This window comes from Tripterygium wilfordii, chromosome 9 (assembly GCF_013401445.1).
Source record: "Tripterygium wilfordii isolate XIE 37 chromosome 9, ASM1340144v1, whole genome shotgun sequence".
Classification (NCBI taxonomy): Eukaryota; Viridiplantae; Streptophyta; class Magnoliopsida; order Celastrales; family Celastraceae; genus Tripterygium; species Tripterygium wilfordii.
In genome coordinates, this window is record NC_052240.1 from 3792397 (window position 1) to 3816328 (window position 23932).

Genomic DNA, 23932 nt, shown 5'->3' on the forward strand with positions numbered 1-23932 from the left:
GGGCCTCCTTGGCCTAACCCAGAGATGACAAATCCATGAGGACACAATGAGTCTAGTACGGACATACTGTTGTTTATAAAGGTGGACCAATTTCTACCATTCTCTTTCTCATTGGCTATTTTGTGCACTTCTACATCATTTAGTTGGGTCTGGATTAATTACCCACATCCACGTGTCCAAGACCAATTTAATGCTGCAACTTAAATTCATTCTTTGATAATGAAAGGATACTGTAGTGTACATAATATATACTCCCTCCGTCCCATTTCTATAGTCCAGTAGTTATTTACACACAGATTAAGAAAGTATAGTTAATTTAGTTTAAAGTTGATTTTTTCCTAATATACCCTCATTAAATGTAATGTACTTTTCAAACCATCTTTAATGCTATTTACAAAATTTAAGGTAATTAAAAACGTCAACAAGCCTAATGTGAATACAATACTACTAATGTGAATACTTTTTAGTTCTCCATACAAGCATTTAATAATTTTTTGAGAATATAGAATTTAGAAAATTGTGGTGAGAAAAAAGTGTATTAAATGAGGGTATAATAGTAAAACAATGATTTAATTTAAAGTAAGTGGACTATTATTTGGGACTTCCAAAAATGGTATAATGGATTATAGAAATGGGACGGAGGGAGTATGATTTTCTACAGTGTGAACCTTTTGAAATATGAAGATTAAGCTGTAGAATTTCTCTTGATATGTAGCAATCATATAAAATAAAGAAGTAGGTACATTGACTATATATGCATATATGGTTGGTTTTAATATATTTTGCTAAAATTATTGATTAGAATAATACTTGAGATCCCCAAAATTTGACCCCCAAAAGACCCCCATTTAATGTGGAGTGTTGGATGTGAAGTGAGTCCTACATGTGTGTTTTTAATCAATGGTTATTTTAATGCCACATAGATTTGGGGGACTTTTGGGGGTCAAATTTTGGGGATCTCTAGCATTGTCCGATTGATTATTAGCACCTGACCATATTCTATCTCTTTCTTTTTCTTTTTTGTCTAACTCCCGTCCAACAATGTAGTGAGAAAATTTCTTGATTTAAAATGACGGATTAATAAGGTCTACTGCCGTGTCAATTGGATTAAAGACTCAAAGTCAAACACTTTACCAAAAAACAAAATATTAATTCACATTTTCGTTTCCATTAGTCACACTTTCTCACTCTCTCTTGTTTTTTTAATCGAGAACGATGGCCATACGGATATTTGATATGGGCTTAAACTCGGTTCATCAAGCTTGCGTGTACGTATGTTTCTCATCTAACGATATGATAAGTTTGACCAAAGTCCAACACGTGATCACAAAGATATTATTCCCAATGAGATTTGAAATGATCATCAAGACTTTCTAAATTCATACGATTTTATCTTATAGAGATTGATCACTAGACTATCACCCAAGTGGGTTTCACTTTCTAACTCGAGTATATAAATCAAGTATTATTAAATTGCTTACTCACAATACAAAACCAAATATACTTAAAACGGCCAAATAAAATCATCAATGATTATGAAATATATATATATATATATATACACATGCTCTAATTATAATTTTAAACTTGTATTGAGTTTGAACTTTGAACATCCTTAGTGTCATCATGTGTCAACAATCTTAATGTTAGAGTTGGCGAAGAAAGAAATTTCAGTTTGAAGTGGCATAATTTTAACTACGGAAGAGCAATCGATAATAATTGGAGTGTATGTCGATCCATTTTAAAAACATCACAGAAAAACCTAAAACGAAGAGCATCAAACTTGACCTGTTTGAAGTGAGAGATAGGTATTATATACTTTATTTTATGAAATGATCCCGCCTCTTTCATTTGAACCCATAATTTTTTTTTGGGAATGGGATCGTAAGTACCCAAGTAATCAACAAGAGGGGCAATAGCAGTGGGAACATATCGAGACTCTTTTTTGAAATTACATGCCACCCTAATGATAAAAGTGGATCATATATAGGACATGTTTGAAAACTACGTACGTATTCACTTTATTATATAGTGCCACCTTAAATTAATTTTGGTAGTTGTTTAGAACTTTAGATGTATGTATAATGCATTAACATATGATGTGGTTTGCAACTTATGAAATCTCTTGCCGTTACAATTGCCATGCATGCAAAGCTTATGAAATGTAACCATCATTCATAGATAATAACAAAACTAAAAAGGTTAGTGAAAGATTGCATGCGTGTGTATATATATGTGTGTATATATATATATATATGATTAGTTTACATAACAATCCCTCCTCACAATGTTACTATAATTAATTGTGATGACAGTGCCTTGAATAATACTGGAGATTCAGCGGTGGAGGTGTTATTAGAAGTAGCTCTGACATTTTTGTGGTTGCTTTCTCTAATTTTTATGGCTCTAATTTCGTTACCTTTGTTGATTAGGGCTCTTAAACTTGCTTGTTGAATCTGATTCATTAATTGTTATTGACATTCTTTCTGAGAGCATGAGTTGCCCTTGGAATCTGATCTACTTGAAGAGAGCTATAGCCAAAAATTGTATGTCGCTGGACATCAACTTCAAACATGTATACAGGGAGCTCAATGGTGCTGTAGATTTTCTAGCTTCCAAAGCTTCCAACAATAAAGTTTCTGTAGTCTATGACAGTTTCTGTAATCTCCCTTCCACTATTAAAGGTCTGCACCAGATGGATAGGTTGGGGATCCCAGCTTTTCATATCAGGAAATAGGCTTCTCGTGGGTTTTCTGCTCGTTGTTATGTGGTTGGTTGTGCTTTTGTTGTGTGTCTTTCTTCTTGTTGCCGAGGTAAGGTTCATGCCCCCTTATTTTTTGTAAGCCATCGAAGATAGATTTTTTCTCTTCCTTGATTAATAAAATTCCGGGCTAAGCCCTTCTTTTTAAAAAAAAATTTACATAACAATCAATGACTCACACTCTTTTGAGAGTTCAAATAGAAGATATAATATGTAGTATATGTGCACCAATCCGTCCTTGTGAGCTTTATATATACGGAAGCACTACATGTCCATAATTTTGGTGTCCATAAGTATCCATAATCTAGATGGCATGAGGAGAAGTGTGAGGACCATTTAATACAACATAGTCCCCCACACTTCTCCTCATGCCACCTAGATTATGGACACTTATGGACATCAAAATTATGGACATATATCATTTTGGTTATATATATATATCTAAAGTTTATATATATATATATATAACCTATAGATAAAAATAAGAGCAACAAAGTTTAACTCTCACAAGAACCGAAGTAGATTCTACTTAAGAAGATTAATCATACATACATGTACTAATTCAAGAGACTACAAAGTCTACAATTATATATATATATTACAAATTAAGAATAGAACGTCAATGAAGAAACATTTGCCTTCCAAGAAACGCAGTTTCGCAGGCCATCAAAATCCAATTATGCAACACACGTGCATTCAGAGATCGTTAGGGTTTCCGAGGAAGATTCCTCAAACATCAGTGCCCATGGCTGTGACGGCTTCATTCACTTTACTAGTTGAATACATGTTGTGTCAGGTTTGAACATTAACACTGTTTGAAAAACATAATAAGAGAATACTATCTCGTGTTTTATTCAGTGAAAGCAACTTGGCTTTATATACAAGCTTTACAATTCGAATGAAAGAGAAACAAACAACCCACGTACATAATCGTGGTTCATGTCAACAAAATAGGATCTAAATAGGGCCAACTAATAACATGTTGAAATTCTCAGTTCAAACACATTGAAAATATTGTCGGCTTTGGACTACGAATTGACACGAATTTATTCTTCATAGATCGTATTTATTAGTACTTAGATCTAGAAAATACGTATTCAATGTGAGAGGACTTCAATTTTACTTATAAACTAATTGGTTGGATTATGTTTGACCGATGTGGGATTTCAATATTTACAATGCATGAAAAAGAGTGGGAAGTCAATTTGGTGAATCTTTGATAACATCTTATCGAACAACATCTATAAATGATTTCAAGCCCATTAAGGGCCCGTCTGTCCAGGCCTGGAAAATGGAGACCACCTCTTCCTAACAGGGCTGTAGTTAGATTTGGGCTCAATATGAGCCCAATTCTATGGCCCAATTAAGTAACCAGTGCTTCCCCATATTTCGTCTTCAATCCACAACTACCATCAGCCAACAAGAAGACGACTGAGCAGCCGGGAAAGCAAGGGAGAAGCGAGAGAACATGAGCGGAGCAGTAAAGAAAGTCACGGATGTGGCATTCAAAGCATCGAAAACGATAGACTGGGATGGGATGGCGAGGCTTTTGGTCTCCGACGAGGCCCGCAAGGAGTTCGCCACTCTCCGCCGCGCATTCGACGAGGTCAATACTGCTCTCCAGACCAAGTTCAGCCAGGTAATCCATTTCTCTCCATGTATCTCGATCTTTATGTTGCGTTTATTGTCGTGCTACTATTAATCAGATCAGATCTTTCTCGTTTTTTAAGCTGTTAGCAATTTGTTCCTCTGTATCTTAGCTTGCTCGGATCCAGGAGTCTTTTTGGTGAGTTTGTGTGCTTGATTGAATCATTCGGAGTTTTTTTCTTCCTTTTTTTCATATGGAATTATCCTTTTGATAATGCGATAAATCAGGTTATGGCTTGATGTTCGAAGAGGAGAATCGTTATATTTTAATTTGTGGATAAAATAGGAACTTCTGTTAAATAATTGATGGTTAAACGTGGTCAATGAAGAAGTTTTATTGTGAAATAATAGGGAATCAAATGCAGAAACACTCCGTTAACTCTTTTTGTAAAATTAAAGAACGAATGTGTAGAACATAACAACAGATGGTTAGGGTTGGGGAAGGGGGGTTTGGAAAATATTGTTGCAGGCTTAAGGCTTGGTATTTGGTTTTAAAGTGGTTTATTTTATTAATGTTAATGTTAAATTTGCAGGAACCTGAACCAGTCAACTGGGAGTACTATAGGAAAGGAATTGGCTCTCGCTTAGTGGATATGTACAAAGAGGCCTATGATAGTAGGTTTTCTAATTTACTTCTCAATGTCCAACTGTGCAATTTAGTTATGTAGATCTTTAATATGTGACTGTAGTTCTGAATAAATTTTGTTAATTCCATGCTTAGAGTCATCTCACGATGCATATGCTTTGTGATTATTTTGGGGAAGGTGTGCTGTTTTGACGTCAGTGCTCTTATCTGGGATTCTTCATGATATACTATATGGCCCCTGATGTAGGACAGTGGCAGTTATCTTTCCTGTCGTTGTAGTTTAGTGCTTAAAGTATGCAGGACGCTTAGAGTTTTAGGGTTTCTATCAGCTAAATGATTAGGAAGCATCCATAATAAATTACGTGGAATAATAGGAGGAGTTGACCCGTTTATTCTATGGAACCTGAATTAGATTTATCATGAACATAACATGTTAAAAATGAGTTTGTGGTGTTGTGAACAGCACCTAAGAACGGTCATTCTTAGAGATTGCAGAACTTTGAACGACGCTTCACCTCCACAGTGGTGGTTCTTTAGCATCCTATGCCTTGGGGTTGATATACGATGAAGTCCTAAAGCATGCTAAATCTGATAATTTTCTCAAAGTTGCTTGTTCGTTGATCTTATGTTAGCTTACATTACATGCGTATAAGACATTGTAATACTGATACACAATTACTTGCACTCCTAGTAAGGTAAACAATATGTGCACCAGGCTCCTGCAATGGAGGCGGATTAGGCAAGGACAGGATGTACACAGCCATATTGTTTCCCAGATTTGAAACCATGGCTTCTAAGTTGTGGAGAAGCGACCTTACCGCTGGGCCAAGATTTAGCTATTTGCTCTCGTACTAAGAGATTATATTTTGTCTAGGATTGACTTGGAACAAATAAATAAGGACTGATAAAAAATTTAGAACATAAGACATGGAATTGAATTCCAGTGAATCGAAGAGTTAACAAAAATACAGTTACTACTGTAAAGTGCAAGCCAAATAATTAGAGAGCCATGAACTATATTGCCATAATAAACACTAAAAATGTGAATGATCATTAGAAAAGTCTCCATAAGTTTCAAAGTTAAAGGTAATCAATTTGGAGGTTTCCGCTTTTTCCCACTGATGCTATTATTCTGGTTTCCCCACACTCATGGTTTTCCAGTTGGCTTAAATTTTCTTGGAACACCTTGATAAGGATGATTTTGTTATATGTATTAACCTTTGAAAATAAACTAAATATTGTTATACCAACTCTTCTAGTAAAGTGTTGAATGAAACATTCTTTGAATGTGGTTAGTCTAAATTAGTAAATTTTAAGCTTTATGGCTTGAATCGCTTGATGTTTGTCTTCGAAAAATTAGGGCTTTGTTCACGAGGAAAGGTGCACCAGTTTATGAAGAAGCATACAATATCCTGCAGAATGCCTTCTTTGTAGATTTTTTTGCATTTTCTTGATGTACATGGGCGCTCCCCTTTGCTACCCATTAATGCATATTCATATTTTGCTCAAAACTCTTTGCTTGATCTGTTTCTGTGCAATGCCTCAAAATCATTGTTGGGATAATCTCACAGAGGCTTCCATGATCCCATTGTACTACTGGATTGTATGCCATGGTCAACCAATTCATAATGCCATCCATTTTTCTTGTGGCTTGAGCTGTTAGGCCCGCAGTTATGTTTGGCTTGCCTGGTTGGACTTGCCATAATGGATAATGACAATTATTATTATAATTTTTAGTTGATTCATAGTGATAATCTACTTACATAAATCAATGTTCAAACTTGATTATTATTGTTGTGAGGTACAGCAGCGAAACAGGTGCCAGACTTATGTCATGTGAACCCTCTTGATGATTACCATAGACCTCTTTGGTGATTCATGCCCATTCTATTATTTTTATAGCTTCGTTAGCACCCTAATATTGTTTTTGGAATTTTCTGCTTTGTGATGTCAAGTGCATCTTTGCATTGACTTCATAGACAGGGATTTCAATCAGCATAATATTCAATTGATAGGTTTTACCGTTTTGTGGTTTTTTGAACATATAGTCCTTTTATTGCAGAATTATCAAATACTTGGGTATGCTTTCAGTATTTATGGAGTTGTTTCCCTATTTATTGATTCTGAGAGATTGTATACATAATTGCATCTGGTGTAATGTTGTGGCTGGGGTTTATCTGTCATCTAATATTTTATTATTACTATCTCTCTTTTGAATGGGAGAGGCTTTTGGCTGCTATTATGTTGATTTCTGTTCCTCATTGAATTGATCTTTACTTTTGCGTCTTAGAATTATACAACATTGTTATCTGGAATTCGACTATAACTTCTGACTGATCCACCTTAAATAATTGCAGGCGTAGAGATCCCAAAGTATGTAGACACAGTTACTCCGCAATATAAGCCTAAATTTGATCAGCTAGTGAGTACAATGCTACTTCTCAATTGATATTCTTTTCCTTGTAGCACACGCTTGAACAGATTTTCAAATTCTAAAAGCTAAAATGCCTTTTTTTTTTGTTTGTGACTGTAGTTGGTGGAGTTGAAAGAAGCAGAGCAAAACTCTCTGAAGGAGTCTGAGCGTTTGGAGAAGGAAATCGTTGAAGTTCAAGACCTGAAGGTATGTGAACGAAGATTTACTTTGTTCTTTGTTGATCTTGTCTGTCTAACCAATTTCATCTCTCTCATCTACCATAACAGAAAAGGCTCAGTACAATGACTGCAGATGAGTACTTTGAGAAGCATCCCGAGCTGAGGAAGAAGTTTGATGATGAGATCCGGAATGACTACTGGGGTTATTGATCATGCTTGCTGATTTTAGCATCAAAAGTTGAAGAGCCTGGCGAGCATGTCTAAATTTATTCGTGTTTTCCTTGTCTGATAATAATAACCACCAGACCGTTTATTTGCGACGTTCTGGGATTGAAGATGATGAGGATTGCCCTTGTCGGATGATGAACTATTGTTTTCCCAATCACTTTAGCATTATTGAAATTTACAAGATAATGTATTCCATTTCATCTAGTTTCTGTGAGATGAAATCCGCACCCACTGATGGGATAAAGATTCTTGGAAATGATAGCTAAAAATGCATTTTGGTTGATATTGCACAATTAGGTGTCCTTTGCATTCTCCAACAATTGCTTATGCCACAATTTGGTAGTACGATATAATGATGTGGTTTAGAAAACTACAATCTAATTAAGGTATTTCTGGAAAAACAATAAAAAAAAAAGTAATGCCACGTTTGTCAAAGGTCGATGGTTGCAAAAAAAACGTTTCTCAAACATCAAGCCCATTATTATGGAGAGCATATATTTACTAGTCAACCCTCGATTAAAAATGAATGGGAGCAGGGAGCATATATTTACCAAGCAACCCTCAATTAAAAATACCCAGAACATTCTAAAGGAACGTTAAAACTTTGCCATGAAGAGTATAATATAGTTAATTTATGAAGAGAACATATATTTACTAGACAGCCCTCCATTAAAAATGAATAGGAGCATATATTTACTAGGCAGCCCCCAATTAAAAATACCCGGGATATTCTAAAGGAACGCTAAGGCTTTGCTATGAAGAGCACAATATAATTAATGGAGGGAGAGCTAAGAGCCTCGAATGAAGTTGACTTTTGACTCAACAGCACAATTAGAGATCTTATGAAAAGAGAATATTCAAATTTAAAGTCATCGAACCGTCTTAAATTACTCTGAAAAATGAAAATATATGTAATCTATCATTGCTAGGAAGGGTAATATTCTCAGACTCATCTAACCGACCCAAAAATTTTGGGATAAATGCTTTGATGATTAAAATAAATATCAGGATACGGACAAAAATGAACTGCTTTATGGGCATGGGACTTTCGTTTTCAAAACAAAACCACATGGTTTGCAGAGAAATATTTTGCACTGATACAAAAATTATGCTCTATGTAGCGCAACTTCGTGTTCATTGCACTTCTTCTTCCCCTGAAAATTAATGAATAACCAAAAATCCAGGAGAACTCCATACATATCTCAAACAATAATGGTGCTTGAGAAATGACCTTCTACCTGTTTCTAGCTTTTAACTTGGCTTTATAGATATGAAGGTGCCATTATTCAAAAATCTGTAAGAAGCAAATAAAATTAGAATGGAACTTCAGCTTCTTGGCATGGAGACAAGGAAGCACAGCCCAACTACAAGCAAGCCTTTGAGCTTGCTAGATGATTCAAACGAAGACAGAACCGAGAGGCAGTGCCAAATCAGGCACATTCACACATATCAGAATGCAGATCCGCTGCTCTTTGTCTTTCCAAGCATCAAATCTTTAGCTTCATTAATTTTGGAAGCAAGGTAATGGCTACCACCTGCATCTGGATGGTTAGCTACCATTACTTTCCTATGTGCTTCCTTGACTTTGTCTGCAGTAGCACTCTCCCTATGAAACAGGAAAAACAAGGGTAAACTAACATAGCTCCAGCATGAGATGATGAAACAGAAGCAAATAAGTAATCTGATAAAATAAAATAAAATAATAATAATAAGTAATCTGATCTCTGCTCCCTTTCTCTGACATTTTTGAGCTCCCATTGGGTTGGACATTCACCAGGCATAAATATTATGTACCCTCCTTTTCATAATTTACTTACAACTATCAGACATCACTCCTCTCTCTACAAGTTTCTGTGGCAAATGCCTTGGTGTATCCTATCTCAATTCCTACCAGTGAGCTGGAGCTACTTGCAATCTCTTCGGTGTTTAGCACTGCAAACATTATATAGTCCACTCTTAAAACAGCAGTAATTACAGATATCATGCATTGCTCCTATCCCTCCTAGTTTTTGTGGCTAAATGATCCCAGCTAATTATGATATCATGCGTCACACATCTTTTCTGATTTTCTAATTTTGAATTTAATTTCTCAAAAAGCAAGGTCTTTCTCACCTCCCAGACGTGGGCTGTAACATTTTGGATGGTCAATCTATTAAAATGTATAAAATTTAAATAAAAGTAAGTCCAAAGGAGTTGAATCAGTTACACTCATGATGTCATAAAAGTAAAATTTCTAATTTATTACTCTGAACTTCTTGCCCTGAACGTCCATTACTGTCTTCTGTAATGTACAGGACAAGATTTATGAATCGCACACAATCTTTGAACTAGACTTCAGAAACAAAAAACAAGTTTCCCTTTTGAATGCAAGAAATTCAGTACTTTTATATAAAAACATACACCTGTCAAATAACCTAACCAATATGCTTGAGTTCATAGACCATAGAATGGAATATTAGACAGAAATTTGCATATTTTTTCTTACTCGTGTCGAAATAGGAAAATAATGTAAAATATGAGAGCTTCTTCTTTTGAGTCCCATAAAAATGCCAAAATTACCTAACACCAAGAATAAGAGCTGCTTCCCTTCTTGTCATAGTAGGCTGGAAACCACCATCATAGAACTTTCGTAATTTAGGTTTTGGAGGCTGTGCCTTGAATGCTTGCCAAGCCTGAATTCCTCTTCTACCAGCTAGAGCAGCAGCAGCAACTGCAAGCCCAGCTAAAAATGGTGTAGCCTGACGTACATCTAAAAATTCATTAAAATGTCACAGGAATTAACTGCTGTGTACAATGTAATTCAAAATTTACTTTTTCACTGATTCCTCATCAGAAGTTAAGATTCAACTTTTGTAGCCACGTGAGGTTGATTATGAGATTCATCAATTGTGACTATTCTCTAAATCATTAAAAGAATAAATGCCTTCTTCCAATAAAACATATGCATTGTATAGAAGACACCAGATTTGGAGAGTCCAGAGTGAAAGATGCACACAAAACTCATGACTTTCATAGTTTCACCTCAAAAGGACGGGGAACACCAGAAAATATTTCTAAGATATTTGAGCATGCACGTGTCAATGAATTCTTCAGAACAGAAAAAGGCATGGTATCAATGGACGGACAACCATATATCCTATTTCAAAAAGTTACAGACACATTATGATGTACAACGTGTCGACAAATTTTTTTAAGGTGATTACCACTGAACAGTGGATGGCCTGTTCCCACATTCGCAGACTTCTAACCAACTATCAAGTCATCCAGCAGTCAAAACGGTCCAAGTCCATAATGAGATTGCTTGTAATTGGACAGTGATAGAGTCCCACATCGGTTAGGAGAGGGGAGGAAGTGTTGTATATAGGTGAGAGGTATTCCCTCTCCTTAGTAACCAAGCTTTTCCCATAGAAGGGCTTGGCCACAACCCATCCACAAGCCATTGGGCCTGGCCCATACCATGCAGTCCAAGGCCCAAGGGGGGTTGTGGCCAAGCCCTTCTATGGGAAAAGCTTGGTTACTAAGGAGAGGGAATACCTCTCACCTATATACAGCACTTCCTCCCCTCTCCTAACCGATGTGGGACTCTATCAATACCCACCCCTTCAAGGCCAACGTCCACGTTGGTCGAGCACCTTGGCCTGCCATGGCAGGGTACTCAGACTCAGGACTCGGGACCCTTCCCTATCCCTATCCTTTCGGCCCCATATAACAGAACACCAAGGCCGGCCACTCCGCAGACGCGGCCCCAAGGGCCAGGGGCACAAGGCCCATGAATACCAGAGCTCCCCACAGGGCAGGAACGAGGGCTCCGATACCAATGATAGAACAAGAGGACCATCACTCAATAACCAAACCCCAACCCATCCACAGGCCATTGGGCCTGGCCCATACCATGCAGTCCAAGGCCCAAGGGGGGTTGTGGTCAAGCCCTTCTATGGGAAAAGCTTGGTTACTAAGGAGAGGGAATACCTCTCACCTATATACAGCACTTCCTCCCCTCTCCTAACCGATGTAGGACTCTATCAGACAGTGGGTGGCATAATTGTGAAAAAACAAAAATTTAGCACAATCAAGATGCAACCCAACAACTGAAGAATTGTGAAGAAATCTACGAGCAAAGTTAAGTGATCAACTTAAATTGACGTCTTCCACCATGTTGTTGCACACCAGCAAGCGGAAATACAGTAAAAATATGCCTCTAGCTCTTCCCCTCAGCAGAGTGGGGAAAAGCATTCATGCTGTTCAACCTTTCCTTTCTTTGGTTGAGACAGCAAGCAATAGGAACAAGAATGCTGAAACTTCAATGGGTAGAAAAGCCCTTGTTTCTTCTTCACAATGAGAGAAGCCACGATTATTCTCTAGGGTGAAAATATTCATTTCTAGCTGGACACCAACATAAATTTGTAAATCCCCAAAATAAAAAACAAAACACCATGACTAAATCCCAATGCATGATTTCCATCCAAGAACCCTCTTGCCATTGAGGCTCAGCCAATAGATAAATAATTAAACATAACAACCTTCTAAATCAAAATTCATGATTTATATATGGGTAAAGTAATGAATGGCATCCTTAGGTGAATCACCCCTGTCACATCAACCCCCTGGCTTGATAAACCTACCTAATAAACATAACAGTACACCCTGTAACGCGTAAAGGACCCCACGCAGTACAATAAGATAATCTTGTATGAACATTCTATCAATAACTCCAAATGCCTTATGATGCAAGGTGAAGAAACATCCAGGATAAATGATAAATCTCTCATGGAATAAGAACACTAGCATGCTTACAATTTTTCTTGTGTTTCAGCCTTTCAGCTAAATCTAAAAGTATGCTTCACTAGGCTAACATAATACTACAATCAAACAAGAGCCTTACAGTGGACAACCTATAAACTCAAACACTTCAATACATAGAATTGAAAATTAGCTCCCCATCACATGTAAATTTTCCAACCAGCGAAATTAAAATCTTGAATTGACTTGTTTGTTGTGTTGGAAGGATAAAACCCGATTCCAAGTAATCCGCCACAACTGCCACCAGTGTCACATCATATGACTCTTTGAAATTTAAACAATAAAAAAAGATCATACGTAACGCAGAATCAAAGAATCGCGAGAATTGAATTACAGACAGAATAAAACATAAGAATATAGTGCCCTAGCATTCAATCTCATGTAAATCAACTTGAATCATGTCAAAGCAGAAGCAGAACATAGAGCAGCGATAGAGAGAGGAGAAGGAAGAAGAGGCGATTGCGCACCATTTTTTTGCGGGTTTTGGTGCTCAGAGAGGGGATTGGTCTTGGGAATTCAATTCAAATTTTCGTTGAAGCTTTGGTTGTTCATCGATCTCGTGTGGGCGTCTCTAGAAGAGGCGGAAAATTGTTCTGCGGAGGTTTTGGTTTTGTCCCGGATTTTAATACGACACAACTCTACGACGTTTTGGGTATCAATTTTTGCTTGCCTTTTTTTTTTATTTGGAATATAAGTCTTTTAACATATTATAAAACTTAATAAATTAACCAACGAGATGTGACTCGAATAACAATCAACTCGATTAGACATATATGTACTCAATATTCGATTTTAATGAGAAACTTATTTTTTAGTAGTGATATTTTTTATAAAAAAACTTAATAAATTATATTTTTGCTTGAAAGTTAGAAGTTTATCAATTAGAAAAAAAAATTTGTTTTTAATTTTTAATTTACTATTTTATAAATAACTAACCAATAAATAATGTATTAACAAATAAATTTATAACTTCTAATGTATAAATCCTTATAAAATAACAAAAATGTTAAATAGAACTTTATTTAAAATTTACAAATTATTTTTTCCCAATTTTAATTTATTTTTTAATATAATATATTCTTAAAAAGATAAATGAGTTCTTAAACATCAATATAAATTAGAATTGGTAGGTGTAAAAACATCAATATATGTACTTTATAATTTTTATCTTAATTAAATTAGGATTCTAGTTCCAATATTTAGCTATTTAAAAGAGATAAAACACAAGAATTTTAAAAAAAAAGGAATTGTAATATATTGAGCATTAAAAATTATATTTCAATTATATTAAGATTCTGACTATTTTCATAAATTGAACTTGTTATATTTAATTAATTAATTTTAATTTATTGAATGACAAATGTCCATCATACAATAGTTCAAAGGGAGACTTCTAAATTTTTTAGAAACTCAAAAAAAGCACACTTGTGAAAATAATAAAGACTTTCTTAAAAGTATTGAGAGAGAAAGATTGATAAATAGATTTGGTCATTCCAGGAGCATTGGTGACTGTACAACACACCAAAAACAAGTCAAATTCATAGTTTAGAAGAAGAATTTGAGTCCCCCATTACAAAGATACAAAGGAAACTTCAAATACAATCACTCTAAGCAAACAGCATTGTCTTTCTCCTATTGCAATCTACATAACCCACAACAACAAGTACTAAACAAACTATAGATGTCTCCCAATCCATTTCAACTATACAGTAAATAACAAATCTAAGAAGGAAAGTTGTTAAGAAGAGCAAATATAGATGATCACATAGAGAATAACTGATAATATGGTGAGCAGATTTTAATGCAGAATCTGCACCAATTAACACTGAGCTCTTACTGCAGGAGAGATGGCAATGAAGACATAAATCAGATCCCCAATATCCCGTTATTCACTCACTCATTTGTTTACTTTGTATGAACTTATAGACCTCGTATCGGATGCAGGGACCTACCTGCTCTAGCCATTGTTTATATCTCTTCCATTTGCACTACAACGTCCTTGATTGAACAGGTTTCCATTCCTGGAGGACCAGAGTGTCTCCTTGGTCCAGCTGGGGAAGCAGGGAATGAAAGTCGCTTCTTTGCAGAACCCACAGATCCCTTGTCAGGTGTCCCATTCTTATCTAAGCCCAATGGACTTGGCCGTGACTTAGCCGTTGCCGACTGTGTGGGTGTCATGTAACTTGGAACTGCAGGAGAGCTTGCAAGGCTTTCATCATCTCTCACTGAAGATGTTGCTATACTATGCCTTCGATATCTCTGAGACTGGACACTGAATGTGCTCCTAGAGTCATCATCCCCTTCCAAACCATTTCCTCTTAGGCTTGCTTGCTTTGTCATTTTGGTGACGGACGATGCTGATGGCGCTTTTGAGGGAGGGGTAGAAGGGGATTGGCGACTTGGAGGTCGGCTCAGTTTAGGACCAGTAGGGGAAGGCTTATTATCACGGCGAGAATAGGATTTGCTGATTTCCCCGACAGACATGGCACAGCTGGTTGTGCTCTTGATGGAAGAGTGGTCATTGTTATCTACTGCACTTCGGCTCTCCCATGGGCGAGCTGCCATCCAACGTTCCAACCAACTCCAACCCCAGTGAGGATTGTTTGGATCCATAAACGTTGTGTTTGCAGACTTCGAGGAGTTCTTTCCCATTTGCTATTATAAAGAAATCAACAGTGTTAATTTTTTTTTTTTAAAACTCAACAGTGTTAGTTCCCAACTTGAAGTCTTCATTCAACATTGAGTATTGGAAACTCCAGGGTTTATGACGGTTAAGATAACAATTGATGTACCATCTATAAATAATACCAGAAAATAGAAATATTCTCATGCTTTGGCTGCTGAGGTACTGAAATTTCAAAATGATATTGCCATGGCAGAAAAGATGCCCTTTCAATTTGTTTTATTGTATGCCTAACAGCCTCAGCCTGTACGGCCATGTGTCTAATCCAAATTTAATTCTCAAAGTTGAAAAACAGTGAGGCATTTATGATTCACTAGTTGGGGATTCAAGAAAAAAGGGAAAGTGTGGTACCTGATGAGAGTGTGCATAAGCCAATGCCCTTTCTCTTCTCATGGCAGCTTCTTGCCTGCTCTGAAGATTAGCCTCAACTTCCTCTTTAGATTTTGCACTGTCATTCCACTCTTCCCCCACCTGTTGTAGAAGTCATCAACATATTCAATCGATGCTGCATTGTATAGACATATGAAGTTCTGACTACACATGGAAAAGGAGGAAAATTCATGAATAATGCGGAAAGCCGGAAACCAAAACCAACAGAGTGAGAACACCCAAGAAAAGTTAAACTCTTATTGGAAAAAAATGTAAAACTTTCCTAAGATTAAGGAGCAACTCAACAATGGATTTTCAGATGCACATGCAACGAAAAATGAAAAACTGGATTCAAAAAGGGGAATGCAAGAACAAGATGAAGGAAAATTTCGGGAAAAAAAGAACAAGGAATATAGTAAATTTCAAGAGCATGAATCTGAGACCAAAAGATAATTAAAAAGTGTGAAACAAAGGGACTCACAGAAGCTCTCAACTTCTCAAGCTCCTTCTCACGTTTCTGTTGGAGTTGTCGTTCAAGGGCTTGGTTCTCATCTGAAATTCTAATCCTCCTAACACAAATTTGAGACTGCACACGTGCAAGAGTTTGCATGCACCGTAATGTGGTAGTTGCTTGACGTTTGACATATGGTCCTTGTATCAATGATTTCAGCCTTACCAACCCTCTCAAGGCCCGCAATGCCCTCCTTGCCTGAAAATCCAATCCAAATGGTAAGAATCATATATGGAGCTCTTTAAAAGGGTCCTACAGTCCTACCACATAATATTCAGTACAATTCATAACATACTTTCCTGAATTGATTAGACTACATTTTCTCTGCCTGTTGTCAATTTTCAAAAGCATTATGTAATGTGAATATGTGATCATGGAAAATATTCAATAAATGCAGATTTTTTAAATCAATTTCAGAAAGGGAAATTTCTTCACAAAACGCATTTTATGTTCTAGCTAAATAAAGAATGGCATTCAATAGCTACCAACAACAGCAAATTCCAATTAATCGAACACACGCTTGATGGGTTAAAGAAACAACGAAACAAACCAAGTAAATAATATGTCAATTCCGCCAATACTTCTAGCTTACTCTTCTCATAACAGGAAGAAAATAACGCTTTAATCTATGTAGGGAAGTTTCTACACTAACTTTTAGATGCACTAATTACTCAATTCTTACTGCTACGAAAGCAAAGAACTAATAAGAAAATAGACAAGTTTTTGAACTAAGTAGAAATATATCCATACCAAATATCCTCGAAAAGCCGTTTGAATCTTGATAGCCGCTATTTCCTCTTTCGACTTCCCAGAGTAACGGGAAACAGTGCTGGTTACCTCAGCAGCAGCCTGAGCAGCTGCAACTGCTGCCTCTGCAGCAACAGCTGTGGAAAATGCGACAGAGTAGAAATGCTTGCTTTGTTCATTCTCCCCTTCAACTAGTTTCGCATCTTCTATAGCAGGAGGAGGTGGAGCAAGAGGAACATCCAATTCAGCGGTTTCCTCAGACAACGAAACTGGATCCAAGCTCTTTTTGCTTCCAAACCACTTCTTGGATTTATTGGACTTCTGATCAATGTAATGCATTCATTTTCAGTAATCACATAACCAACACCACAAAGAGTCATAAGAAATCTAATAAAGCCCATAAATGACCCAACCTGTTCCTTTTTGTTCTTTGAATCAGGACTGAGGGCTTTCTTCACTGCAGAGAACCAGTTTCCTTTTTTACCCATTTCCTCCTATACAAGGCCAAAAAAGCGCCAAATTTATGGTATAAAATGTGAGGACTCCCTGGTATGAGATTAGTTTCACAAAAACCAAAAAGAGAAAATTAATTAACAGACTCTGAAAGGAAAGAATCACAAATCTGATAGAAGATCTGAAATACACAATAACCATAAACGTCATTAACAATAAATTTAGTACTGGGGAGAAAAATGAATCAAATTTTCGAAAATAATATGGACCCGCCAATCAAACAGTAAAAAATTTGGAGACTTTGTAATGAATCAGTAAATATAACAAACTGATGCAGCACGGCACACGCACGCCACGAGCCCAAGCGAAGGGTGGTAATCCACAAAGTCTGAGCAGGCCCACACCAGAGGGAACTGGCAAACCAGCCCAGCCCAAACAACAGCAGCCAAAGCCCAGCCGACACCCATACGCAAGCATGGGCCGGCTGTAACCAAGGTCAGAGGGCAAATCCCCCTGAAAACCTTGGCTACTAGAGTAAGGATTGCTCCTTACTATATACTGTGGTTTGAACCTATTCTTACCCGATGTGGGATTCCGCATCATACTCCCCCACTTAGAACTCGCGCGTCCACGTGCGACCGTACTGCCAACAACCCACCCGAGTCCACGGATGGGGGCCTCCCGAGTCCACGGGACGAAAGAGTCCACGGATGGGGGCCTCCCGAGTCCACGGGACGAACCTTGGCTCCGATACCAACTGATGCAGCACGGCACACGCACGCCACGAGCCCAAGCGAAGGGTGGTAATCCACAAAGTCTGAGCAGGCCCACACCAGAGGGAACTGGCAAACCAGCCCAGCCCAAACAACAGCAGCCAAAGCCCAGCCGACACCCATACGCAAGCATGGGCCGGCTGTAACCAAGGCCAGAGGGCAAATCCCCCTGAAAACCTTGGCTACTAGAGTAAGGATTGCTCCTTACTATATACTGTGGTTTGAACCTATTCTTACCCGATGTGGGATTCCGCATCACAAACAAATGGTGAACAACCCAGATGGCAGAATCACAAGATCTTCCAACCCAACAGGAAAAAAGAGAGAACAAAAACTGACAAACCCAATTCAGGAATTCCAATTCAGAGACAAACCCCATCAAAGAGAATGTGATAAAAATTATCACAAAACAGAAGTCGAAGTACCTGAGCAAGAAGAATCCCAGATATCTCTCTGTAAAGGTTCAGAAACTCTGTCTCATACAAAATAAAGAAGAAAATATCCAAACAAGATAATATGCACGCGTGCCATCTGAGAGAGATAGAGGGGTCAGATCTTGCCAAAGAAAACTTCAACGATCGGAAACGGAAGAAAAGAATAACAGCTTGGAGGAGTAGCTGGGGTCTGTTGCTGGTGGGGCCGATTTTGAGGAGCTGTTAGAGAAAAGAACGGGGCATACTTGATTATGATCCCGTCAGTTTTAACGACAAACAGCGGCAACGGCAAACAATAAAAACGGACAGGTTTTTTTTTTATTGTCTTTAAATTATCACTTAAAAAAAAAAAAAAAGTATTCACGCCGGGGTGGATCCAGCCTCCCAAGCGTATGGGATCAAGTCTATACAAAGGGACATAAGTGAATGATAATTGAAAATTGATTTACAAATGTTGTCGATAATTTTTTGAAAGTTACTTATAGAGCATTTTTACAAGAAATTTATTATGATTGTATCAAAGGATAAGTTATGGGTCTTTAAAATACAATATTAATAATTTATAAGATTAAACTAAACCAATTTATTAGACCCCCTTAAAATTTTTTATGGGTCATAACTCATTTAACATTATAACTCTTAAGATATCAAAATCAAAAAAAGAATGGGGTCAAAGTCTAATTTTTATAAGTAAATATATGAAATGAAATGAAAATAAATTGTGTGGGGTCAAATCACCCCATTCCTCTTGCCTTGGACTCGCCGCCTTCATGGTCAGTTGATGGATAATGATATGCTGCTTAGATCATATTAATCTGATAGTTATATTAGAGATGATGCGGTACACATTCACTTGAAAACATTATTGTATTAGAATTTGATAGCAATATGAATTCTTCACACTTGTGCAATTACCCTATTATATATATATGAAATGACGTGCAGGCATTTTGTCACTTTTATATTATATATATATAATGGATGAATGTGTTTTGCACGAGTGTATTTACATGAATATGTAGTAGTAGTACCGCACATGTTACACTCTGACAAACACTTCTCATCTCATATATGCATGGTATTATAAAAAAGTGACAAAACATGCCTGCACATAATTTCATTTCATAATTTGTGAATCCCACAATAGGAGATTTTGAAACAGCTACTCTACAATGTCAATTAGGGGTACTGAAATGGTGATGTAATGGCAATGACATTCAGAGAAATATGCCCTGACTAGCACGGCTAAAATTGAAAGGCCTTCACTACAACCTCACCTACCAATTGCTTTAAATTGAATTATAAGGAGGATGCCTTCTATTTATTTATAAAAAAAGGTGGACAATCCAACCTATTTCTCAATTCAATAGAACCCCAAAGAAGCTACCTGCTGGATTATAGCTATTCAAGAAAATCTGACCGCAGCCTCCTCGATCACTTTAATTTCAAATGATAAACCAATGATTGTATGTATATAAATAAATTGTATAAAACTTATCCAATACACATCGTTCCTGATCCAGCTGCAAAAGAATGAGTCTCCCCTGATTTATCATCCAAAGCTTATGTTAACAGATACTATGCCAGAATATCCAAACAATAACTGAAGGTGGAAAAAGTACCTGACACATTGGAGTCACGGGTCTATCCCCCATAGCACGACACAGAATAGATTAGACACAGTTTGTCTTCATCGTTCTGAAACCGAAACATAAGTTCACAGATAAATTATCCTCAAGTCGGTATTACATTTACCACACACCAAGAGTACATACATCTAGAGGATTAAGGCACTACCATAAAGTTGGGTGGAGGGGAGGAGTTTCAGAGACCAAATTAGAAGATTTCATCTCTTTTGGAGAAGCACTCTTGTTTCTGGTCAAAAAATAGTCTTTTAGTATTACATTTTACAGATTAGATCCACTTAAAGCTAAAATGTAGTCGTACAATCAAGTATATTCCAACTGCTTGCAGTTCAGTGCTAAAAAGGGTGCAGGTGCATTTATCACAGAAACTGGTTTAAGTATATGAGTAGTGTCAATGACGATCCTTCTCCCTTGAAGAATAAGGGGAACTGCGGTAGTCATGATCTGAAATGGTGGAAGAGTTTCAGTTTATCTGCTCAAAAATATTGAAATCATGTAAACCATAATACTGAAGGGAAATGAATACATACCATGTGAGGGCAAATGCAATGGGAATTAATTTGCTGGGCCAACATTTTTGTTAGCCTGGTCCCACCTCTATTACACAAAAAGTCAAGTCAAACACGAATTCTAATACAACCACATCAGCAAAACACAAATTTCTATAAACTTTTTCTTCCCACACACTTTCTCTTTCCACCCAACCCAACAGCATTCTATTCCTCCATATTATCCACAACAAAACTACATCAAAACATCAAATATCAATACATCCACATCAACAAAACACTTATCCCAATACAGCCACATAAGCAAAACACATTTTACAATACAGCCACATCAGCAAAAGACAATATCTTTGTTGGCCCAATACCACTTCACCATTGCATTTGCCCTGAGGAGTGATGTCTGGATTTATCAGAATGCCCTCCTGCGGTCAACATGAAAAGACAAGTGAATATTTTAAATTAAAAAAAAAACACTGCAAGCTATGAATAAATGAAGATCAATTGAATGCTAAAATGGCTATATCAATCATCAATCTATATATATATAATGGAGGATCCAAAAGGCTTCTCCTTGATGCCACGTGGATGCCTCTAAAAAAACCTACACAAAAAACAAAAGAAAAAATTAAATATATTAAATAACTTTAAGACCCACAAGCACATATAATTAATAATATACAAATAATTTTAAAATGATATTTAATAATACAATAAATAGTCATATCAATTATCACCTATTAATTGCATAAAAAAGCAAAAAGATAAAAGCTTAAATGAAACATTTTCACAATATAGGTATAAAATAACACACAAAAACATATAATATCACAATAAAGTTCTAAGACATACTACAAAAACTTCATGGGAAAAATGAACAATTTCAACAAAATTCCTAACGATATGTCCCTACAAATCATGGAATTAGTTGTCAAACAACAACCAATGATGATGAAAAAGATCCAGTTTAGGATGCATTCTTAGGAGATTTCATAGAGGATGATCCCAATGATCCCGTATAAGATAATCCCTTAATAGATGATCATACAAATGAAGAATTTAATCAAATGTGAGATACATAGTACAACAAATTATATATTATATATGCTTATTGACATAGTATGAAAAATTATGGCTCGCTGACATAAGAAGCAATAATAAATGAGATGTAAAAACTATGAGATAAAGAAGGTGCGCTATATTTTCTATAGAATTTATAATTTATGAGATGTTTTTTAGTTATTTTACAACTTTGTTCAAAAAACCAACGTAAAAAATAATTGTTAAACTCTGAGCATATTTTTTCTTTATGCATCAATTTTTTCGCTCATTCTTAGAAAACTATTTATTAACATATTGAGAAAAATGTATTGTAGTTATTTGTTCATCTCATAATTATTTTCATTTTCTATAATTCAAGCTCCGTTATTTATTATGATAATAAAGTATCAAAAAATTATCAAAAATATTTATTTTTTAAATTAATTATGTATCGCGCCGCTTCGCGCATGCAACTAGTTATGGGAACTACATTGATGGCTGATGAAAACAATCAACCTGAAGCCTTTAATCTCTCCCTGGAACTAGGACCTCGATCTTTTCCTTTATCTCTTTCAACCTCCTCTCGCTCTCGCTCCCTGTCCGTATCTCTGCCCCTATCACGACCCCGCGACTTTGTTCTATCCGATTCTCTGTCTCTGTCCCACTCTTTGCTCCTTTCACCACTTGCCTCTATCCTATGCTCAGATTTGTATTTCGACACAGTCTCTTCTCTTGTATCACCCTCAGAGGGCATGTTTTTAGATTCATCATCACTCTTCTTAGACTCCTTCAGCTTGTCAAGTTCTACTTTTACTATCACACCCATAGATCCACCTGATTCAAGATTCACATATGCAGGAGCCGCCATCAGAGCATAGCTGGGGAACCACTCTGGGTCCTTTCCTACAAAATAACAACGAAATGATACAACCCCCCAATGAGATTAAAAACAACATAGATAAAATAAGAATCATTATAGGAAAGAGCATTCTTCACAATTTTTGCAGTTAGCATCATCCTTCCTCCATTTAGAACCTCATGATGAGAATCTTTCAACAGCAAAAAGGGTAATCATACACTGCCTAAATTATGATATTTTCAGGAAGCAACACTTTAAAGTTATCCCACATGCTGTCATCAAATTCAGGATGAGAATTGCAATTATACTAAAAGATTATTGTGATACCCTCATGCTACAATAAAACAGAGCACAAAAAAGAGCAGAAAATCTGAAAGAATCAAACTACCTTTGCAGCCGACTTAGGTTGCAAATATGAAGACTTGCTAGAAAATGAGAATTCTCCATCTTTACAAACTGGTATGTACTGTGCATTTGGAAGGCTATATAGGTGAGCAAGGACTCTACAAACTTCATCAATCCCAGATTTATCTGCATCGAATACCTTCCACCATGGTGGATTCTCAGGAAGAGGTACCAGGAACCTACGAGCAGCAGCATATACAACTCCACATGCCACAACCTCACTCTTGAAACGAACACATAAGGTCGTACGCAAACTACAGAAAAAAGCAATACAAAACATATCAATAAGTTACAGGCAACAATGGATATTATTGAGACAACGAATATATCAGTATGCCACCACAAGCAACTGAGAAATGGCTCTTTTTTAGGATTACATCTATTGGTGAAAAACATGGCTTGAAGTACTAAGAAATGATTTAGATTCAATAGGAGTTGATGAAAATATGATCCTAGATAGAAATGAATGGTGGAAAAGCCGATCCCACAGTTTTGAGATAAAGACTCAGATGATGATGGTGATATTCTTTGTTTCAGTCACCAATCCTCAATGTAGACATTCTCTTAACTCTAAATTGAAACATATTTAACCCACTTTTCATCCTTGATCCTTCCATATATTCTGCAGCTCAAAAGTAAAAACACCATCCAAGAAAGCATAAAGGTATATAAACATCAGTATTGATGAGGTTTAAGGTGCAAGTCCACTTTTTTTTTTGAAGTCAAAAAAGTCATTTTCTAAGTTGTCTGTTAATGTATGACAATAGCTAATTGCTCCTATATTTTAATGTGGGCTCATGGCCCATCATAGACATATTTAAGGCCCAATCACATCAGGGAAGAGATGAGACTGTGAGAGAGTCCAAGTGACTACGAAACGACGTCATGTCA

General features: G+C 36.6%; 4 protein-coding genes across 4 annotated transcripts; 1 reads left to right on the plus strand and 3 right to left on the minus strand.

Moving 5' to 3' along the window:
- Nucleotides 1-4168: 4168 nt before the first annotated feature.
- Nucleotides 4169-8018, plus strand: LOC120005787 (ATP synthase subunit d, mitochondrial). Its single transcript, XM_038855609.1, has 5 exons — nucleotides 4169-4400; nucleotides 4942-5023; nucleotides 7352-7416; nucleotides 7528-7614; nucleotides 7695-8018. Exons 1-5 carry the CDS (start codon nucleotides 4230-4232, stop codon nucleotides 7794-7796), a joined length of 507 nt encoding a protein of 168 aa, XP_038711537.1. The 5' UTR covers nucleotides 4169-4229; the 3' UTR covers nucleotides 7797-8018.
- Nucleotides 8019-8887: 869 nt separating this feature from the next.
- Nucleotides 8888-13245, minus strand: LOC120005788 (mitochondrial import inner membrane translocase subunit TIM14-1). The gene is made up of 3 exons (XM_038855610.1): nucleotides 13082-13245; nucleotides 10374-10552; nucleotides 8888-9420 (listed from the first exon to the last, which is right to left on the minus strand). The coding sequence occupies exons 1-3, from the start codon at nucleotides 13082-13084 to the stop codon at nucleotides 9264-9266; spliced, it is 339 nt and encodes a 112-aa protein (XP_038711538.1). The 5' UTR covers nucleotides 13085-13245; the 3' UTR covers nucleotides 8888-9263.
- Nucleotides 13246-14087: 842 nt separating this feature from the next.
- On the minus strand, nucleotides 14088-18733 carry LOC120005786 (protein IQ-DOMAIN 1-like). Its single transcript, XM_038855608.1, has 6 exons — nucleotides 18576-18733; nucleotides 17338-17418; nucleotides 16928-17245; nucleotides 16148-16375; nucleotides 15649-15768; nucleotides 14088-15269 (listed from the first exon to the last, which is right to left on the minus strand). Exons 2-6 carry the CDS (start codon nucleotides 17410-17412, stop codon nucleotides 14583-14585), a joined length of 1428 nt encoding a protein of 475 aa, XP_038711536.1. The 5' UTR covers nucleotides 17413-17418; nucleotides 18576-18733; the 3' UTR covers nucleotides 14088-14582.
- A 2375-nt stretch (nucleotides 18734-21108) lies between these two features.
- Nucleotides 21109-23581, minus strand: LOC120005920 (cyclin-L1-1-like). The gene is made up of 3 exons (XM_038855805.1): nucleotides 23025-23581; nucleotides 22294-22680; nucleotides 21109-21161 (listed from the first exon to the last, which is right to left on the minus strand). The coding sequence occupies exons 2-3, from the start codon at nucleotides 22643-22645 to the stop codon at nucleotides 21109-21111; spliced, it is 405 nt and encodes a 134-aa protein (XP_038711733.1). The 5' UTR covers nucleotides 22646-22680; nucleotides 23025-23581.
- Between the last annotated feature and the right edge of the window lie 351 nt (nucleotides 23582-23932).